General features: G+C 38.2%; 1 protein-coding gene and 1 pseudogene across 1 annotated transcript; both read right to left on the bottom strand.

Annotated features, from left to right (window-relative positions):
* Positions 1 to 7589: 7589 nt before the first annotated feature.
* Positions 7590 to 8368, bottom strand: LOC147944803 (uncharacterized; annotated as a pseudogene).
* A 2094-nt stretch (positions 8369 to 10462) lies between these two features.
* Positions 10463 to 14810, bottom strand: LOC147944802 (uncharacterized). Its single transcript, XM_087512724.1, is given in 6 exon segments — positions 10463 to 10878; positions 11137 to 11863; positions 11865 to 12668; positions 13419 to 13556; positions 13614 to 14261; positions 14466 to 14810. Coding segments are annotated over 6 exon segments (3078 nt in total).
* Positions 14811 to 19615: the final 4805 nt, after the last annotated feature.

Raw genomic sequence — 19615 nt, 5'->3', positions numbered from 1 at the left:
GTGGAGGAGAGCCGAAGGAGATCCAAACGTCACGGTTGAGGAGCAGAGCTGTGGTTGCAAGAGGGAAGAGACCAGCCTCTGAAAAGGCTGAGAAGGTAGCTGAGAGAGCAGCTGAGGAAGAGGATTGAGACACAGAGAAGGAGAGCCGTGACCGAGAGGAAGAACAGAGAGAGCGCACACGCCAGGCTTCACGGAAGCTGAAGCAGAAAGAGGTGGAGACTCTGAAAGAATTAAAGAAGAATGATTTGTGTGTTTAACCAAGAGTTTGAAATCGTATAGAGTGTGAAGAGAGTGAGAAGAGTGAGCGATTGAGAGGGAGTGTTGGAGAAAGAGAGATAAACTATTTTCTTACTTTATTTAGATCATACTTACAATTCATTTATAGAGAGTTACAAATGGTATATTCTCTCTAGGATACTATGCACACATATACATGGAGAAAGCGACGTCTCCTTAACTCAACATGTGATCTCTCATTGACTTCCCACTTGTGCAACTTGCCCAACGGCTCTCCATAGAAGGTTCTCAAGGATATGCGACCGTTGGGGGCTCTCCTTAATGGACCGGACTCGTGAGACTCTCGGTTGTACGGACGGCCCATCCTCTTGATTGTACGGAAGTCCGTACGGTTGTACGGACGGTGGTGTGCCACTTCATACTCCCCCTCAAGCTTGACTTAAGATATTTGTCAAGCTTGACAACATAGGCACCCACCTCATTGAAAACCTTAGTATAGAAAACCTCTTGGGAAAAACTATACATAAGGGAAATAGAGTGTAGGTGCCAAGCAAGGAACTCATGGCCGAGTGAGGTCCATGAGACCAAGTTTCGAGTGAATGTATTCACACACTTGTGGACTTGCTGCTTTGGTGAGAATGTCAGCAAGTTGTTCCTTGCTGTCGGTATGACACGGTAGGACAACTCCAAGTTTGATTTGCTCTTGAACCTTATGACAATCCACTTCAATATGCTTGGTTCTCTCATGAAACACCGAATTGGTTGCGATATGAATGGCGGCTTCATTATCACAATGCATTGTGATTGGCTTTGTCAACTCAATTCCAAGATCCTTGAGAAGAGCCTTGAGCCACATCAGTTCCGTTGTAAGTTTCCTCATAGCTTTATATTCGGATTCGACACTTGAAAGCGATACGACCTTTTTCTTCTTGATCTTCCAAGTGACCAAGTTCCCTCCAAGGAACATGCAGTAGCCTGTGATAGAGCGGCGGTCTCCACGATCTCCGACATAGTCAGCATCGCAATAGCCTACTAGTTCGGTGTTCTTGTTGCGCCCCATCCAAATGCCTTGTCCCGGCGAGCCTTTGATGTATTTGAGGATTTGAGTTACCATGTTCCAGTGATGGATCGTCGGATTCTTCATATGCTGGCTTGCCTGGTTCACAGCAAAGCAAATGTTAGGCCGTGTGATGGTCAAGTAGATAAGCTTACCTACTAGGCGCCGGTAGAGGCTAACGTCCTTGAATGGAGCTGTATTGAGCTCCCCCTGTCCTCCAGCCTTGTAGTTCTCTTCAAGAGGTGTTGACACTGCCTTTGATCCTAATTTACCTGTCTCACTCAACAAGTCAAGCGCATATTTCCTTTGTGACAAGAATAAACCTTCATCCGATCTATATACTTCTATCCCAAGGAAATATTTCAATTCTCCAAGATCTTTTATGTCAAAGACTGATTTCAAGAAGGTTTTAGTCTCTTGAATACCTACCGTGTCACTTCCAGTGATGATGATATCATCAACATACACTAGAATGACCACTATACCTTTGTTGCTTGGTAATGTGAATAGGGTGTGGTCAGCCTCGGATATGCGAAATCCTTTGTCAAGAAGTGTGGTGCTTAGCTTATGGTACCATGCCCTTGGAGATTGTTTCAAACCATAGATCGCTTTGTTGAGTTTTAAAACCTTTCCCGGACCAATGGTGTCTTCTAAGCCCGGTGGTGGCCGCATATATACTTTGTTTTCAAACTCTGCTTGCAAGAAAGCGTTCTAAACATCCATTTGCCACAGCTCCCAATCGAGGTTTGTGGCGAGAGAGAGAACCACTCGAACAGTATGAAGCTTAGCCACCAGAGCAAACGTATCAAGATAGTCCTCCCCATACGTTTACGTGAATCCTCGAGCTACAAGACGCGCTTTATAGCGTTTGATCTCCCCATTACTTTTATACTTGATAGTGAAGATTTATCGTAACGTTACAGCCTTCTTGCCCTTGGGTAACTCGGCTTCGTCCCATGTGTGGTTTTGAACCATGGCCGTGTTCTCGGCTTCGACCGCTTCTCGCCATACCTTATGGTTCTTAGCCTCATCATATGTCTATGGAATCCAGTTTTTGTCAATATGGCCAAGAAAGACTTGATGATCCTTAGGAAAATGAGCAAGAGAACACACGGCTTGAATAGGGTGTGCAACGACTATGTTGTTGTAGTAAACCCAATTGTGCTGCGAGGCAATACGTTGGCTGCGTCGTAATGGTGGTACGGCCAGGCGTTGGCTATGTCTTAGTGGAATGACCTCCTCATGATCATTGTCCTCAGGATCATCTTCTTCAGCTTCATCGTCATGCGATTCAATGGTTTCTTCCGGATGATCCACATCATCAAGATTCTCCAAGTGAGTCTCTTCATGATTTAATTGATCCGTCGGAGCGGGTTGAGTGTTAGATTCCTTGGAGCTTCTTTCTATAGGTGGCTTAGTGTGTTTGTGATGTTGACCCAGCTGGTTCGTTGGTGACCCGATCATTCTTGATGCCTAGCCGCTCAAGGATAACACGTAGGTTCCGCGTCCGGTCGGATGGTGAGGTCAATAGATTGCAAAGCTCGTCCCAGTTTTTCTCATCATAGAATCCTTGTGACTCCACAAACTTGACATCACGAGATACTAGGACTCTCCTTGTCTCCGGCTCATAGCACTTATACCCTTTTTGTGTAGTGGAATTACCGATAAACATGCTTTTAACGCTCTTGGCATCAAGCTTGTCTCGGAGTTCACCTGGTCGCAACACATAGCAAACACAACCAAACACCCTTAAATGATCAAATATAGGTTTTTCCTTGTTTAATACCTCAAATGGTGATATGTCGTTAAGGATCTTCGTTGGTGTGCGGTTGATAAGATAACAGGCTGCGAGTACGGCATCTCCCCAAAAACGCTTTGGAACCCTTGTGTGAAACATCATAGACCTTACTACCTCCATGAGATGCCTGTTCTTCTTCTCAGCAACTCCATTTTGTATTGGTGTGTATGGACAACTAGTTTGGTGAATGATCCCATGTTTGGCTAGATGTTGTTTAAAGGCATGGCTTGTGTACTCTCCACCATTATCTGATCTCAAAATTTTAATCTTTGCATTGTAGTGGTTAGTAACATAATTTTGAAAGTTAGTAAAAGCCTCAAGAACTCTATCCTTAGAAGGAAGTAAAGTCAACCAAGTATATTTTGATTTTTCATCAATAAAAGTAACAAAATATTTTTGATTTTCTCTAGATAAGCAAGGAGATGTCCAAACATCATAATGAACCAAATCAAAACAATTCTCATAAATAGTAATAGACTTAGGAAAAACAGATTTGCAATGTTTACCAAGGATGCAAGCCTCACAATTTTCATTCTTAAAAGACATATTAGGAAACATAAGTTCTAATGCCCTAAAGTGAGGATGTCCTAGTCTAGCATGCCAAATAGCACTATTAGCCTTAACAATAATTGAACTAAAACAAGAGGAACTAGAAGGAGCTAAGTTCAAATCCTCAAGCACATAGAGGTCGTCTTTCGATGTTCCTTGGCCGAGGACTTTACTTGTGTCAATATCCTGAAAATGAACATATTAAGACCGAATATAGCATAATAATTTAAATCATTGGTAGCTCTCTTAACTGATAATAAATTTGAAGTGAAGGTAGGCATGAAAAAGGCTTTAGTGCTTTTGTTAAATAGTTTCAAGTTACCAATGCTTTTAACCAGAACTTTATCACCATTAGCAATAACTACACTACCATTTGCGGGTTCAATTTCACTAATCAACCTAGAGTCACTAATCATGTGATGTGAAGCTCCAGAATCAATGATAAGAGGTTTAGAGGAGTTTGAGGCAAGGTTAGAGTTACCGGACGTCTCTTTGAGGGCTTTGATGAGAGCGTCAAGGTCCGACTTCCTCACCAGCTCCGAAGACGCCGCTAATGCCGCTCCATTCCCCTCAAGAGCTTGGCCACTTGGTGTCGAGGTAGTCGCCTCTCCTATCATGTTTGCCTGGTGAGCCCTTGGTCCACCTCGGCTTGTTCCTCCACGGTTTATGCGGAGGTGAGGGTGGAGAATCCAGCAGCGACTCTTGAAATGGCCAGCCTTCTTACAATGCTTGCAAAATGGTATGTTCTTGTCATCATGCTTGTAGAAGCTTCTGTTTGCGGAGGCTGCCTCTGCCTTGTTGGCGGTCACTAGCTCCCCCTTGCCTCCAAATAGCCCCATGGAACCATGTTCCTTTTGAATTTGGTTGCATACGTCGTCGAGGCTAGGGAGCTTGTCAGATCGCAAGATATGCTTGATAAGGTCGTTGTAGGAAGGGTTTAAAGTCAAGAGTAAGCCAAACACCTTATCTTGTTCACGCCTCTCGTTCAAGATGGCCGGATCTATTGTCGCCGGTTGAAGCATCTCTAGTTCAGCCCAAAGGGACCTAAACTTCCCAAAGTGCTTAATGAACTCCATGTCTTCTTGGTTGAGATTGTTGATGGCTCTCTTAATCTCAAAGATTCGGTTCACATTGGTAACATTCCCAAAGATATTCTTGAGAGTGTCCCACAAGTCCTTTTCGGTTTCACAATAGGAGTAAGCTTCAAGGATAGGAGCATCTAGGGAGTTTTGAATAATGGCTAGAACTCTTTGATCTTCTTGAAACCACTTGTTTCTTTCATCCGCGACAAGATCCTTGCAGTCTTTGGTGGTCTCACCACTTGGAGCTTCGCTCGTTTCAACATGGGACCAAAGTCCTCGGCCACATAGGGCTGTCTTCGTGGTCCTAGCCCACAGTAAGTAGTTCTCTCCCTTGAGAGTAACCGGAACAATCATGGTTTTGGTGTTTTCCATGGAAAAATCGTTGGTTGTAGTGTTTGTCCAACGGTTAATAGAAAGAGAGTTTTTAAGAACAAAGATTTAGAGAACAAAATAGAGTTGATGCGGAAGATGATGATGGAAATGGAGTCAAGAAACAGGAACAATCTGCTCTGATACCATGAAATAATTAAAGAAGAATGATTTGTGTGTTTAACCAATAGTTTGAAATCGTATAGAGTGTGAAGAGAGTGAGAAGAGTGAGCAATTGAGAGGGAGTGTTGGAGAAACAGAGATAAACTCTTTTCTTACTTTATTTAGATCATACTTACAATACATTTATAGAGAGTTACAAATGGTATATTCTCTCTAGGATACTATGCACACATATACATAGAGAAAGCGACATCTCCTTAACTCAACATGTGATCTGTCATTGACTTCCCACTTGTGCAACTTGCCCAACGGCTCTTCATAGAAGGTTCTCGAGGATATGCGACCGTTGGAGGCTCTCCTTAATGGACCGGACTCGTGAGACTCTCGGTTGTACGGACAGCCCATCCTCTTGATTGTACGGACGTCCGTACGGTTGTACGGACGGTGGTGTGCCACTTAATAGACTCCGGCCACATATAAAGCCTTGTAAATTTCATATTTCATATTTTACCCTTGTATATAAACCCTAGGATACATTGTAAAGCTATATATATGAGTCCCTAATAAGAGAACACTCCAAGGAGTTTTACCAATTCTAATACTATGGCCATAGAGGTCGTCTCCGACACATTCTACTGGCCAATCTTTAAAACTTACTCTCGCTGCCTTAATGAGCACTATATACCGACACTACTCAACAGGAGGCCGAGCCTCGGGTCGCGTTACGCAAACAGGATGCTTACGTGGACTGACTGGGGCAAGCGTAGGGCTCACCCGAGATTGTTTGGTGAGTCGGAGGTGAATATGGAGTTCTTGAAGGGGCAAAGGACGAAGAGTGTTGGTGGTGACAATGAATACTGTGAGCAACATGATGAGGGTAAGATGAGGCTTTAATTTGCTTTCTCTTTGCTCGCAAGTTTTGGCCGACTGCTTTGGATAAGTTGCTCCGGTTTGCATCTACGGTACGTTATGCATTTCTGATCACTCTCTCTTGGTTCAACTTTTTTTCGTCATATATGTACTATAGTTTCTTTTTTTTTATATCAAACGCTTTTAACTTTCTTAAAATTATGTATAGATAATTGCATATAAGGATCATAAATTTAGATGAAAATCTTGGTTCAACTTTTTTTTTTTTGTCATATATGTAATTTGTGTACATCATGTATATATGACAATCCAATCAAAAACTCCACTGAATTTTTACGAACTAGAATTAGCAAATCAAAATCATATAATTAAGTTTCTAACTAGCTAGTAATGACCAATCATTGGTAAATGAGAATGTGCAGGAAAATGTCTTAGGAAGCAATCAGTTTGCTGCTTTCGAAATGGGAGTTTATGGTAATGAGGTGGGTGATGAATACTCTTAATGAACTCAATGAATCTTAGGAGGAAAGAAAGACAATCAAGCCTACACAAAGCCCAAGGAATGCAATGGACTACGGTAGGAAATAGTGGTAAGCGCGGTCATAGTGACTGCGGTGGTCGAGGTTAATCAATTTTAAAACCGCTAGCGGATTAACTTTTACTAGCTCTATCTGTCTCCTAGGAAGAATCTACTTTATTGTATCATCACCTATTTTTCTACTTTTTATATGGTGTAATGATCAAATCCTTCTAATACTTTATATGCATTTCAATTGAAAGCTTTTTATCAAAAAGAAAAAAATTAGTAATGACATTCCCTTAGTAACAACATTCTATCAAAATTATGTGGAGGAGATTTGGTTTATCTGTTCAATCAACTACAAAATATATACTACAAAACAAATATGAAGAGTAAAATATAGGTCTAGTACATCTAGTCGATCTAAAACTAGGTTCGAAACTGACCTGACTCTATTTAAATAATTTTTTTTGGGTAAAAGACTAGACTTATATAATTGTAACTAATGTAACCACTATTATATAGATGCTCTATCCCCTCAAATTTAAAGTTTTATGTCTTTTAAGAGATATTTCAATACTTCATAATTTGAAATTTTGAATAGTGACACTCTATATTTGAATTATCACTGTTCAAAACTCCAAATTTGAAGTTGCATCTTTTACTTTTGCATTTCAGTTCTTAGATTTATGTATCTCATAAATTATATTTTTTTTTATCATTTTAGTCCTAAAATTTTATCACTTCAAAATATTTCACATATATTATTATAAATCTAATTGTTACATATAAAATTAATTAAATACGTTTTAAATAAAATTAAAATATTAATATTTTATAAAAATTACATAATATTACAACAAATATTACACAACAAAATATGATACTAAACATTTTTAATACAAAATAAAGTAATACAATGAAATAAAATTATATGAACACATAAATATGACACAAATTAAAATACTAGAACAATAATAATAATCACCTAAATTGATCCTGAACCTCCAAGATCTCCAAAATATTGTCCATAGAATTGTGGTTTAATCGAATGTTCTTCTTTTTTTTTTTTCTTGCTTGTTCAGATCAGAAAAACTCACGGGTATTACTATTAGGGATATAGTCTAAATTTTTTAACAAAAACTTATTTTTCTCCTTCATTTCTTTGAAAACTAATTTTTTTTTGCTTCATTTTACATACGTAATTGAACTAACTCATAACTCTTTTGCCTAGTTGCTGCACTTTCTTTTAAGAAATTAAGGATTTTCTTCATTTGATGAAATCAAAGAGTCAACAGATGAATTATTACCTTCAGAGATCTTCCTTTTGAGTTTTGCTTTCTTCAAACCAATGGGACACTCTGAAGAATTTGATCCACCATCATCACTACTCAAATTAATTGAAAACTGAAGATAATCTAGGAGATTGTGATGTTTGAGAGCCGACGTTCTCGCTCTGAGTATTAGGAGTAATGTTGACATTGTCGGTAAACTTTGGGATATCCTTTATCAAATTCCAAACATGGTCAAATTTAAAACATTTTCTTTAGTTTTACATTTTGTACCAAGAGCTTTTTAGTTTTTTCCATCTACATAGTATCGAAACATAAGGTTTTGTTAATTACATTAAAAAAATATTTATAAACTAAGTAAAAAAGAACTGTACTTACAATGTCAAATTTGGATGCACCACTTGGATGCATATTCTCCACTTGGGTGATGCAGCTCTTTAGATTACTAACAGCATATGTAATGCTAGTCATCCTACTCTGTAAAGATCTGATGCTTCTAGCTTTCCAACCCTCCATTTTCTTCTCCTGGTACCTTTTGTGTATTCTTTCCCATAATTTTTCATTAGACTAGTTATTGCTTACAATTGGATCTTCTGATATTTCTAGATATACATGACATAACAACTCATCTTCATTTTGATTGAATGATGAGCCTCTATTTTTTTTTTCCATGTTTCTTATTTAGAAAGAGAGTTAGTCGAATTGTGATATTATCATTCATTAGAAGTCTATTATTTATACACAAAGATGGAAAATCCTAGTTAAAAATAGTAATATCTATATACAAATATACATCTAGATGAAAGACAAATATCACAACATCACCACTTAGTTAAAAATGAAGTTTAATTTTGGATGTCCATCTTTTAGTTCGTCTTCATCTCCCAATTCATCTGAGTTTGATGAATGGTTCATAGAAGACAATGCGACAATGGAGAGGGAAAATCAAATTGTGGTCAATTTATTAGTCAACAACAACCGACTTATTCACCAACTGATTCAAGAAAGCAATCACGTAAGTCATCGAGGCTCTATTCTTGGTTACACAGTTATACACCGTGATAGAGAAAATGATCATCATAATTTCTTTAATGATTACTTTTTTGATAATCACGTGTATGGTGAAAGAGAGTTCCATCGTCGGTTCCAAATGTCAAGAAGGTTATTTCTTCATATTGTTGATGATGTTAAAGAACATGACAACTACTTTAATCAACATCGTGTTGCATCTGGTAGAATGGGCTTATCAACCCTGTAAAAAGTCACAGCTGCTATTCGAATTTTGGCATATGGTATGCCTGCTGATGCCACAGACGAATACATCAAAATAGGAGAGTCTACAACAATTGAATGCATGAAGTGATTTTGTCGTGCAATTATAGAAGTGTTTTCGGAGTGGTATCTCAGGTCACCAACAGCAGAGGACGTTGCCAGAATTCTCAATATCGGGCAACAACGTGGATTTCCTGGGATGTTGGGTAGTCTAGATTGTATGCATTGGAAGTGGAAATTTTGTCCAACTGCATGGGCAGGGAAATTTGCAGGTCGTAGCGGATCTCCCACAATCATTCTCGAAGCTGTTGCTGATTATGATCTATGGATATGGCATGCATATTTTGGTATGCCAGGGAGCAACAACGACATCAATGTTTTGAAGGCATCGAATTTATTTTCGAAGCTTGCTCAAGGTACCGCTCCTCCTGCAAATTACATCATTAAGGGAAACAAATATACTATTTGTTATTATTTAGCTGATGGTATTTACCCAAAATGGTTAACTATTGTTCATACTATAAGTAATCCCGACGGTCCAAAGAAAAAATTGTTTGCAGCAAAACAAGAAGCATGCCGAAAAGATGTTGAGCGTGTGTTTGGAGTTCTACAATCCAAGTTTGCTATCTTTGCAGGATCATCTCGTTATTGGAAGATACTCGTTATTGGAAGATAGAAGTATTGAATGATATAATGACAGCGTGCATTATAATGCATAAGATGATAATTGAGGATGAACGTGATATCAACGCACCGATTAGAGAAGCAAGATCAGCACCAAAGGCAACCGTTGAAATGACAATAAATGAAAATATCCAATTTCAACAATTTCTAGCTTGTAATCTACAGATAAAAAATAAAGAGGCTCATTTATCACTTCACAATGCATTAATTGAACATATTGTAAGAACTAATCACGAGTGAGAATGAAGAGAGTGAGTGAGAATACGAGAAGAAGATGAGAGATTAGAGAGAGTATAGGGAGAGTATAGAGAGACGGCGAGATGAGAATAGGAGAAGGAGTGTTTCTCATTCCTTAAAGAAATATTGACCTAGTTAAATTCTATTTATATGAATACAAGAAGATCAAATAAGGAAAGTTCTAATACTATACAAAACAATATAAAATGACATATATATGACATATAGACTAAGGATTGATGTGTTCACCCCTCAACCTTAACCGTATGAGAAACAGTTGAGCTTAGAACTATGAACACCCACCTCATTAAAAACCTTAGTGTATAAAACCCATTTGGGACAAAAACACACTAAGGGAAAAAGAGTATGGGGTCAGTAGTTTAGGGTCTTTACTTGCGGCCTAGTTAGGTCCATGAGCCCGAGTTTGGAGTGTATATACTCACAAACCTTTGAACTTGCTGCTTTGGTGAAGATGTCCGCCAATTGTTCAGAACTCTCAGTGTGACATGGTAGGATCACTCCAAGTTGAACTTGTTCCATGACTTTGTGACAATCCACTTCTATGTGTTTGGTTCTTTCATGAAATACTGAGTTGGTTGCAATGTGAATGGCAACTTCATTATCACAGTGCATTGTGATCGGTTTTGGAGTGTTGATGCCTAGGTCCTTCAAGAGAGATTTGAGCCACATTAGTTCGGTTGTAAGCTTCCTCATTGCCCTGTATTCTGATTCAGCACTTGAGAGAGAGACCACCTTTTGCTTTTTACTCTTCCAAGTGACAAGGTTTCCTCCCACAAATGTACAGTAACCGGTTGTTGAGCGTCTATCTTCACGATCTCCAGCATAATCTGCATCACAGTATCCTACAAGCTCCGTATTTTTGTTACATCCCATCCAAATGCCTTGTCCAGGAGCTCCTTTGAGATACTTGAGTATGCGGCTCACCATCTCCCAATGATGTACTGTTGGCTTTTGCATATGTTAGCTTACCTGGTTCACAGCAAAACATATATCAGGTCGAGTTATGGTCAGATAAATGAGCTTACCTACCAACCGTCGATACTGTTTTACATCTTCGAACAGAGCTTCATCGGACTCCCCCTTACGGTTTGACTTATAGTTTTCTTCAAGTGGTGTTTCAACCGGTCTTGATCCAAGCTTACCTACATCTTTTAAAAGATCAAGTGTGTACTTTCTTTGTGATAAAAAGAGTCCTTCTTCAGAACGACACACTTCTATCCCAAGAAAGTACTTTAGTTCTTCAAGATCTTTAATATCAAATACAGATTTAAGGTATTGTTTGGTATCTTGAATGCCTACCTTGTCATTCCCAGAGATGATAATATCATCAACATATATGAGAATAACTATAATACCTCTTTGGCTTGGATATGTGAACAATGTGTGATCAGCCTCTGATCTTCTAAAGCCTTTATCAATAAGTGTTGAGCTTAGTTTGTGATACCAAGCCCTTGGTGATTGTTTTAAACCATAGATGGCTTTCCTGAGTTTGAACACCTTTCCAGGTCCGATAGTGTCTTCAAGACCCGGTGATGGTCTCATGTATACCTCATCCTCGAGTTCTCCTTGTAGAAACGCATTCTTCACATCCATCTGCCACAATTTGCAAGAGATGTTAACAGCTAGTGAAAGAACTACTCTTACCGTGTGGAGTTTGGCAACTGGTGCGAATGTCTCAAGGTAGTCTTCTCCATAGGTTTGGGTGAATCCTCTAGCTACAAGCCTGGGTTTATATATTTATATCCCCCCCCCCATCACTCTTGTACTTGATAGTAAATATCCACCGAGATGTCACGGCTTTCTTCCCCTTTGGCAAATCAGCTTCATCCCATGTATGATTCTTTACCATAACATTAGTTTCATCTCCCACAGCATCCCTCCAAACTTTGTGTTCTTTAGCTTCCTCATAACTCTGAGGGATCCAATGTTGGTCTATTTGAGTAAGAAAGACTTGATGTTCGATAGGAAGGTGTGCAAGAGTGCAGACAACTTGTATAGGGTGAGCCACGGCCTGAATATTGTAGTAGACTCGAGTATTTTTCCAGTCTGATGCAGGAAACTTGAGACGCTCACTTCTACGGAGTGGTATAATATCGGTCTCCACAGCCTGATGTTGATCCTCTTCTATTTCAGCTTCTTCTCCTTCGGAGGTAAGATCATCAGCTGATGTAGAGTCCTCACTATTGTCAGTACCAAGAGAGTTGAGAGTTTCCTCATGGTTATCAATGTCATCCTCGGCTTGATGTTGTCGAGCAGGTTCTACTGCTGAAATGCTCACGTCTTCACTTGTCGAGTCCGGATGATGCAGCTCAATCGGTTCATTGTCAGATTCAATTGGTGGTGTACTAACAGAAGGTGGTGGTGGAGGCTGATTATTTGTAACCCCAAGCCTCGCTAGCAGAATTCGAAGATTGTTTGCTTTGTCGGATTGAGAACAAGAGAGATCTTTCAAGTATTCCCAATTCTTTTCATCATAGAACCCCTTGGATTCTAAGAATTTTACATCCCTTGACACCAAGACTCTTCTAGCTTCTGGTTCATAGCATTTATATCCCTTCTGTGTAGTTGAATATCCAATAAACATGCTCTTGACACTCTTAGCATCGAGTTTGTCACGTTACTCACCTGGTTTTAGGACATAACATATACAGCCAAATACACATAAGTGATTAATAGATGGTTTAATTTTGTTAAGCACTTCAAATGGAGAGATATCACCCAGTATTTTTGTTGGAGTTCGATTGATTAGATAGCAAGAAGTAACAACTGCATCTCCCCAGAACTTCTTTGGTACATTTGAGTGAAACATCATGGACCGGGCAACCTCCATAAGGTGTCTATTCTTCCTTTCAGCTACACCATTTTGTTGTGGCGTGTAAGGGCAACTTGTTTGGTGTACAATCCCATGTTTGGCTAGATGTTGTTTAAACATATGACTTGTGTACTCCCCACCATTATCTGATCTCAAAATCTTTATCTTGGCATTAAATTGGTTAGTCACATAATTCTGAAAGTTTAGAAAAGCTTCAAGAACTCTATCCTTAGATGGAAGCAAGGTTAACCAAGTATATTTTGATTTTTCATCAATGGAAGTAATAAAATATTTCTGATTTTCACGAGACAAGCATGGTGATGTCCAAACATCAGAATGAATTAAATCAAAACAATGCTCATACATAGTAGAAGAGTTGGGAAAAACTGTTTTGCAATGTTTACCAAGAATGCAAGTTTCACACTCATTATTTTTAAAAGAAAAACAAGGTAAAACTAGTTGCAATGCAAGAAAATGTGGATGACCAAGTCTAACATGCCAAATTGAACCATTTGTCTCATCGATTATTGACTTAAAGCAAGAAGATAAAGCAGTGGTGAGATTCGAATCATCAAGCACATAAAGATCATCTTTAGTGCTTCCTTTTCCAAGAAATTTACTTGTTTCAATATCCTGAAAATACACATCATTAGGACCAAAAATTGCATAACAATTAAGATCATTAGTCACCTTCTTAACAGATAACAAATTTGATGTGAAACTAGGCATATAAAACGCTTTAGATGTTCTATCAAACAGATTTAATTTTCCAACTCCCTTAATCGGTATCTTATCTCCATTTGCTATGATCACATTCCCTAAAGTTGGTTTGATATCACTAATTAGCTTAGAGCCACTAATCATATGGTGAGAAGCTCCAGAATCCATAATAAGAGGTTTTATAGCATTAAGAGTGAGATAAGCGTTACCAGAAAACTCTTTTAGAGCCTTGATGAGAGCATCGAGATCGGACCTCCTCACCAGCTTCGAGGAGGCTGTTAGTGCTGCTCTATTACCTTCAGTGGTGTGAGTCGTCACCTGAGCTTGACCTTCACCATATCCACATGCTTGGTTTGCTTTTGGATTGACACTTCTTGGTCGGAGGTGAGGATGAAGGTTCCAGCATTTATCCTTGAAATGACCCGGCTTCTTACAATGGTCACATATGACAAGGTTCTTCCCATCACTTTTGTAGTACCCCTTGTTTGCTACAGCAACCTCTCCTTTGTTAGTGGTGATAAGATCTCCTTTAGCTCCAAACAGACCAAACGAGCCATGTTCCTTTTGAATTTGATTACACACATCATCGAGACTTGGGAGTTTATCTGAACAGAGGATCTGCTTGATGAGATCATTGCATGATTAGTTTAATGTCAAAAGAAGACCAAACACTTTATCTTGCTCACGACGTTCGTTTAGGACCACTGGATCCACCGAGTTAGGTCTTAACATCTCTAACTCTGCCCAAAGAGATCTGAATTTCCCAAAATGTTTGGTGAACTCCATCTCTTCTTGATTAAGGTTGTTGATGGCTCTCTTTACCTCAAACACACGGCTGAGGTTTGAGACATTTCCAAACACATTTTTCAATGTATCCCAAAGATCCTTAGCCGTCTTGCAGTAAGAATATGACTCAAGGATCAGAGCATCCAAGGAGTTTTGGATAAAACCCGAGACGCTTTGATTCTCTTGGAACCATTTGTCACCATGACAAGTCACGATCTCCTTTCCTTCTTCTGTAGTCGTGATCTCCTTTGTAGCTTCATTCTTCTCAATGTGCTTCCAAAGCCCACGACCACACAACACTGTCTTTGTAGTCCTTGCCCAAAGCAAGTAGTTTCCACCCTTGAGTGTGACCGGAATGATTAACGTTTTGCTAAGATCCATGAGAGATCTTCGAACTGAATTTCGTTGTGGAATAAAACACACTGAGATTTTGTAGAATCGGAGCGTTACCGCTCTGATACCATGTAAGAATTAATCACGAGTGAGAATGAAGAGAGTGAGTGAGAATTCGAGAAGAATATGAGAGATTAGAGAGAGTATAGGAAGAGTATAGAGAGACGGCGAGATGAGAATAGGAGAAGGAGTGTTTCTCATTCCTTAAAGAAATATTGACCTAGTTACATTCTATTTATATGAATACAAGAAGATCAAATAAGGAAAGTTCTAATACTATACAAAACAATATAAAACAACATATATATGACATATATACTAAGGATTGGTGTATTCATCTTAATGCATATATGAGAACATTACGGAAAAAATTAAGTTGAATAGTTCTTAATTTGTGGCTTAATGTAATTTTAAATAAAATGTAATTTTATAGATTAATATTGTGTGTAACATTTTAATTTATGTTTTAGAGTAATTTATAAAAGTTTTATGATTTTAAAATAATTATGAATAATATAAGGACAATAATGTAAAATACTTATTTTAAAAACTTCATATATGAAGTATACTATTGGACAAAAAAATCTCATACTTCATTTTTAAAGTATCTCTTGGAGATGCCCTTAGTAGAAAACTACGACATAATGTCCACTGAAATTAAAAAAAAAAGAGAAATCACTTCAAGAATCCCTAAATTTCAAAATGAAAATCTGAAAACTCCCACATGTAAAAACAAATTATTTTGACTTTTTTTAAAAACAAACACAATTACAACCTTACCCTAGCTAAAACTCTGAAATTACCTAAATTACCTGGACTTTTTCCCCCACCCACAAATCCAATAGGATCTAACCCAACTATTTCTTCACCTATTTCTTTTAATCCCTAATAACGGTTATCTCTCGAGTTTCCTTATCTCTCTCTTTGTGAAAAACTAGGGGATACTAATCGAATCAATCATTTGCTCTCTTCAATTGTTGTGTTGTTCGATCGATTGTGGAGAGTAATCAATTGTGAGACGAGACTCATCAATTGTTAGCGGTAAGATGGCGAAGACGAGGTGAACGAAAGATAAGAAGAGAAAAATTTCTCAAGAAGAACAAGATTCAGAGCCGGCGGATGTCCCTGTGGTTGGTGATGGAGATGGTGACGACGAAGCCGAAAGGAGTGATAAAGAGGATGAGGAAGTCAACTCAGAGACTGGGGGAGATAATGAGAAGGGAGGCGAGGAGGAAGTCAGAAATGACGAAGGAGAAGAAAGCAAGCCAGATCTCGATGGCGAAGAAGAAGTAGATACAGACGCATCCTTGGGAGAGACCGACACATTACATAATGAAAAGGAAGGAAGGCCGACGCATTCTTGGGAGAGACCAATTCCAGCGACTCTACCGAGGCAATGGTAAGTAATACCGATTGATTGACCATGTATTGTAGAAGTAGAGAAAACATATTTTTTGGGTTTGTAATACTAGTATAACATAGTATAACTGTTTAGGTTTGAAAAACTGGTATATCTAGGTATAACTATATGTATTGGAAAAACTTGGTTTTACTTGGTAGAATTATTGGTTTGGTATAACTTGGTAATACTTGAGACAACTGTTTGTTGCAGGATGCTGATGATGATGAACCGATGCACTACAACCTATAAGAATGTATTTCCCAGCGGCGGAGTCAAGAAGATTAAGTTATCTACGAGGTGTTATATAAAAGAAGTTTTGACAACATTTGATAAATTGAAGCATCCGCTCACTACGTTTGAGAGGAATTGGTTTGAGAACCGTTCACAGTTCAAACACATTTGGCAGTTGTCAAGAGACGGAAATCACAAGGTTATGGGCATGTCGATGCTCCTTCTCCGAACGACATGCATTGAAAAGCAAAGGGAAGTTTTGGTCGTTGTAAATGGTGTTCCCATCCATTATGGTATCAAGGAACACGTCTTGATATCATGATTCAATTGCCGCAACTATCCAATTGACTATAACAAAGCTGGAAGTAATAACTTTATGAATAATCATTTTTCGTCTAAGAAGGTTACTCGTGAAGAAGTGAGAGAAAAGCTCAAGGAGATGGTACCTATGGAACGGTCTCGAGATAGGTTGAAGATGGCTGTCATATACTTCTTATACAGCATTGTTAGAGCACCGGTAAAGACAGGAGAACAAGCAAAACAAATTGATGATTTTTTACAAAGCACGGTTAATGATCTTAATTTTTGTAAGATGTTTCCTTGGGGGAGATATTCGTTTAATTACATGCTCGGATCGATAGCTCACACGATGGATCATTTTGATTGGACCGCCACAAAAGGTGTATTTTGGCCGGTTCTAGGTTTATGTATTCCTTTGGAGGTAAGGAAAATATAAATGAGATATTGGATGTTGTTAATTGTTCTTATAATTAAAGCTAATAAAGTCTAACTATATGTTTGTTGTGTAGCTTTTAGCATTTGAGGCAATCCAACATTTGAGGAATCAATTCGTAGAAGATAATCCAGGCGCAGACGTTAAATGTCCTAGGATGTGCAGGAGAAAGTTTAAGAAAAGCGAACTGAGAAGGTTTCCTCTTGAGAGAATAAATGATGAACTTGGTACAATTGAGGTTAGTTTTTATAATTATTCTTATCATCCTATTTATCCTTTGCATATGAATGAGTTTTTGGATAATAGGTTTTAATCTTTATATGTTTACAGGACATAGATAGTATCCTAGTACCTAAAAATGATAATGAGAGGTCTCTAATGGGTTTTAATCACTGAAGAAGATGACGTCGATGATGCACATGATGTTGTTGTCAACAGTTAGGTGCAACATATGCATAGAGGATATCATGTCAGGTTTGAAAATATGTTCAATGAAGATGTTCAGTCCCGAGCAGTTGGAGGAGGAGTAGGAGGAGTAGGAGAAGTAGGAGGGGAACCTAAGAACGTGAACGAGGAAATAGCCTTGATTGAAGGACTGGTATACCCTCGTGTAGCTGATTTGGTGGATTTTGTAAACACCATTAAAAATGAGATGGGAGAGAAGATGAAAGAAATTGTGGATAGACTTAATAGGTGGGAAGATAAAGTCGCAACATTGGGAGAAAGAGTTGCATCATTGGAAGAGAAATCGAAGGTAAGATTTGTTTTTTTGGTAATACTAGAGTATAACAGTTAGTTGGTAATACTTGTTAACACTAGATTATTCGATTGTAGACGCATGAAGATACTGTTGGTCCTTTAGACCCTGGAGACCATTCAGACCCTGCACCAAAAGATACGGCTGGTCCTGCAGACCCACCACCAAAGCGTATGACAAGGTCATCAAGAAATCAAGGGTTAAGACTGTATCTTCCTGTTTTGTATGGTTTTTGTAAACCTTGGATGTTGTGTCGTTTTCGTCTTTGAGCAACTTGGTAAAACTTAGGAAAAATATGTTGTGTTGATTTTATTTTGAAATACTTGGTATTAATATCTTAAATTATTTTTGACTTTGAGCAACTTGGTAAAACTATGTTGTTTTAATTGGTAAAACTTGGTAAAAATTGGTTGGTAAAACATGATAAAACATAGAGAATTCTTAAGGGAAGTCTTACAACATATAGATAATTAGTACAAACAAGATAAAATTATGAAAATCAAGGCATACGCAACACTAACTCCTTCAGTTTTGCAATCTCTTATGCATTAGCATCCGCAACACTCATCACAAACTTTTTTAGGTTTGCAATCTGCATACGCATTTGCTCCATCTGAAATCCGAGGGTTTGGAGTTCACGGACTGCTCATCAACCTCCTTCCTTAATTTACTCACTTCTTCTTTCACAGCATCATCCCCGTTTTTTCAAACATGGAAGCCATTATCCTACACATAAAGATAAATACACTAGAATTCGATGTCATTAATAAACGAATCAATGCCATTACACTAAAATCACCTCAAACACAATGCATTTGAAGTATCTCCTTCCTTTGTCCACTTCGTTTGGAGAAATCTCTTCAATGATGCTTGCATAACATGAACAAAATCTAGGAATGACGTAGTTACCATCAGTCCATCACCATCAGAGTAGGCATATAATCCATTGATTAGGTTTTTATTCCTTTTCATTTCTCTGTAGTATGGATCCTCCTCCTCCATGTTAGCAAACTTAATGAAATTCTGATAAGAAATGGAATAATGAGATACCGAGATCTTATCCAAGTGAAATCGAGACCATATCAAAAATAGATTGTGATAAATGAAAGAATCTGAATCCGAGATTGTGAAAGAATTGATGGATAATGACATAATGTCAGATACTTCTAGAAAAGAGAATAGAGATCTCGAGAGAATGATATAATTTGGGGATTTTTGAATTTTTTGGAAAGTTTAGGAGAGGGGAATCGAAATTTTGGGGAGGGAAATCAAAATTTTGGTAAATTTTTAGTTGTATCCCCACGTGCGCCGTTATTTCAATCAACGTAGTTATACCAGAGATTTTAGTTGTACCACAGTCCCACAGAGATTTTAGTATTACGTATCATTAACATTTGTTTTTCTAGTTTTTTTTTTTGTTAACCATTGGACCACAACAGGCCGGCCCAGTAGCCTAATCCCTACATTCGTAGGGAGCGGGACTCGATCCCTGGTGTGATAGTGCCTTGTGCATTAAGGACTTACCATTGGCTACTGCACTAAGGTCACTTCACATTTGTTTTTCTAGTTATACAATTGATTTTTAGTGTTTAAGGTATGATTTATAGTGTTTTATGCATTCATATTTGTAAAACACTAATTTTTGTAACTTTGTCATCCTACAATGAATA

The sequence above is a fragment of the Camelina sativa genome, chromosome 5, assembly GCF_030686135.1.
Source record: "Camelina sativa cultivar CO46 ecotype springtype chromosome 5, ASM3068613v1".
Taxonomy (NCBI): Eukaryota; Viridiplantae; Streptophyta; class Magnoliopsida; order Brassicales; family Brassicaceae; genus Camelina; species Camelina sativa.
This window is presented reverse-complemented; position numbering and strand designations above follow the sequence as displayed.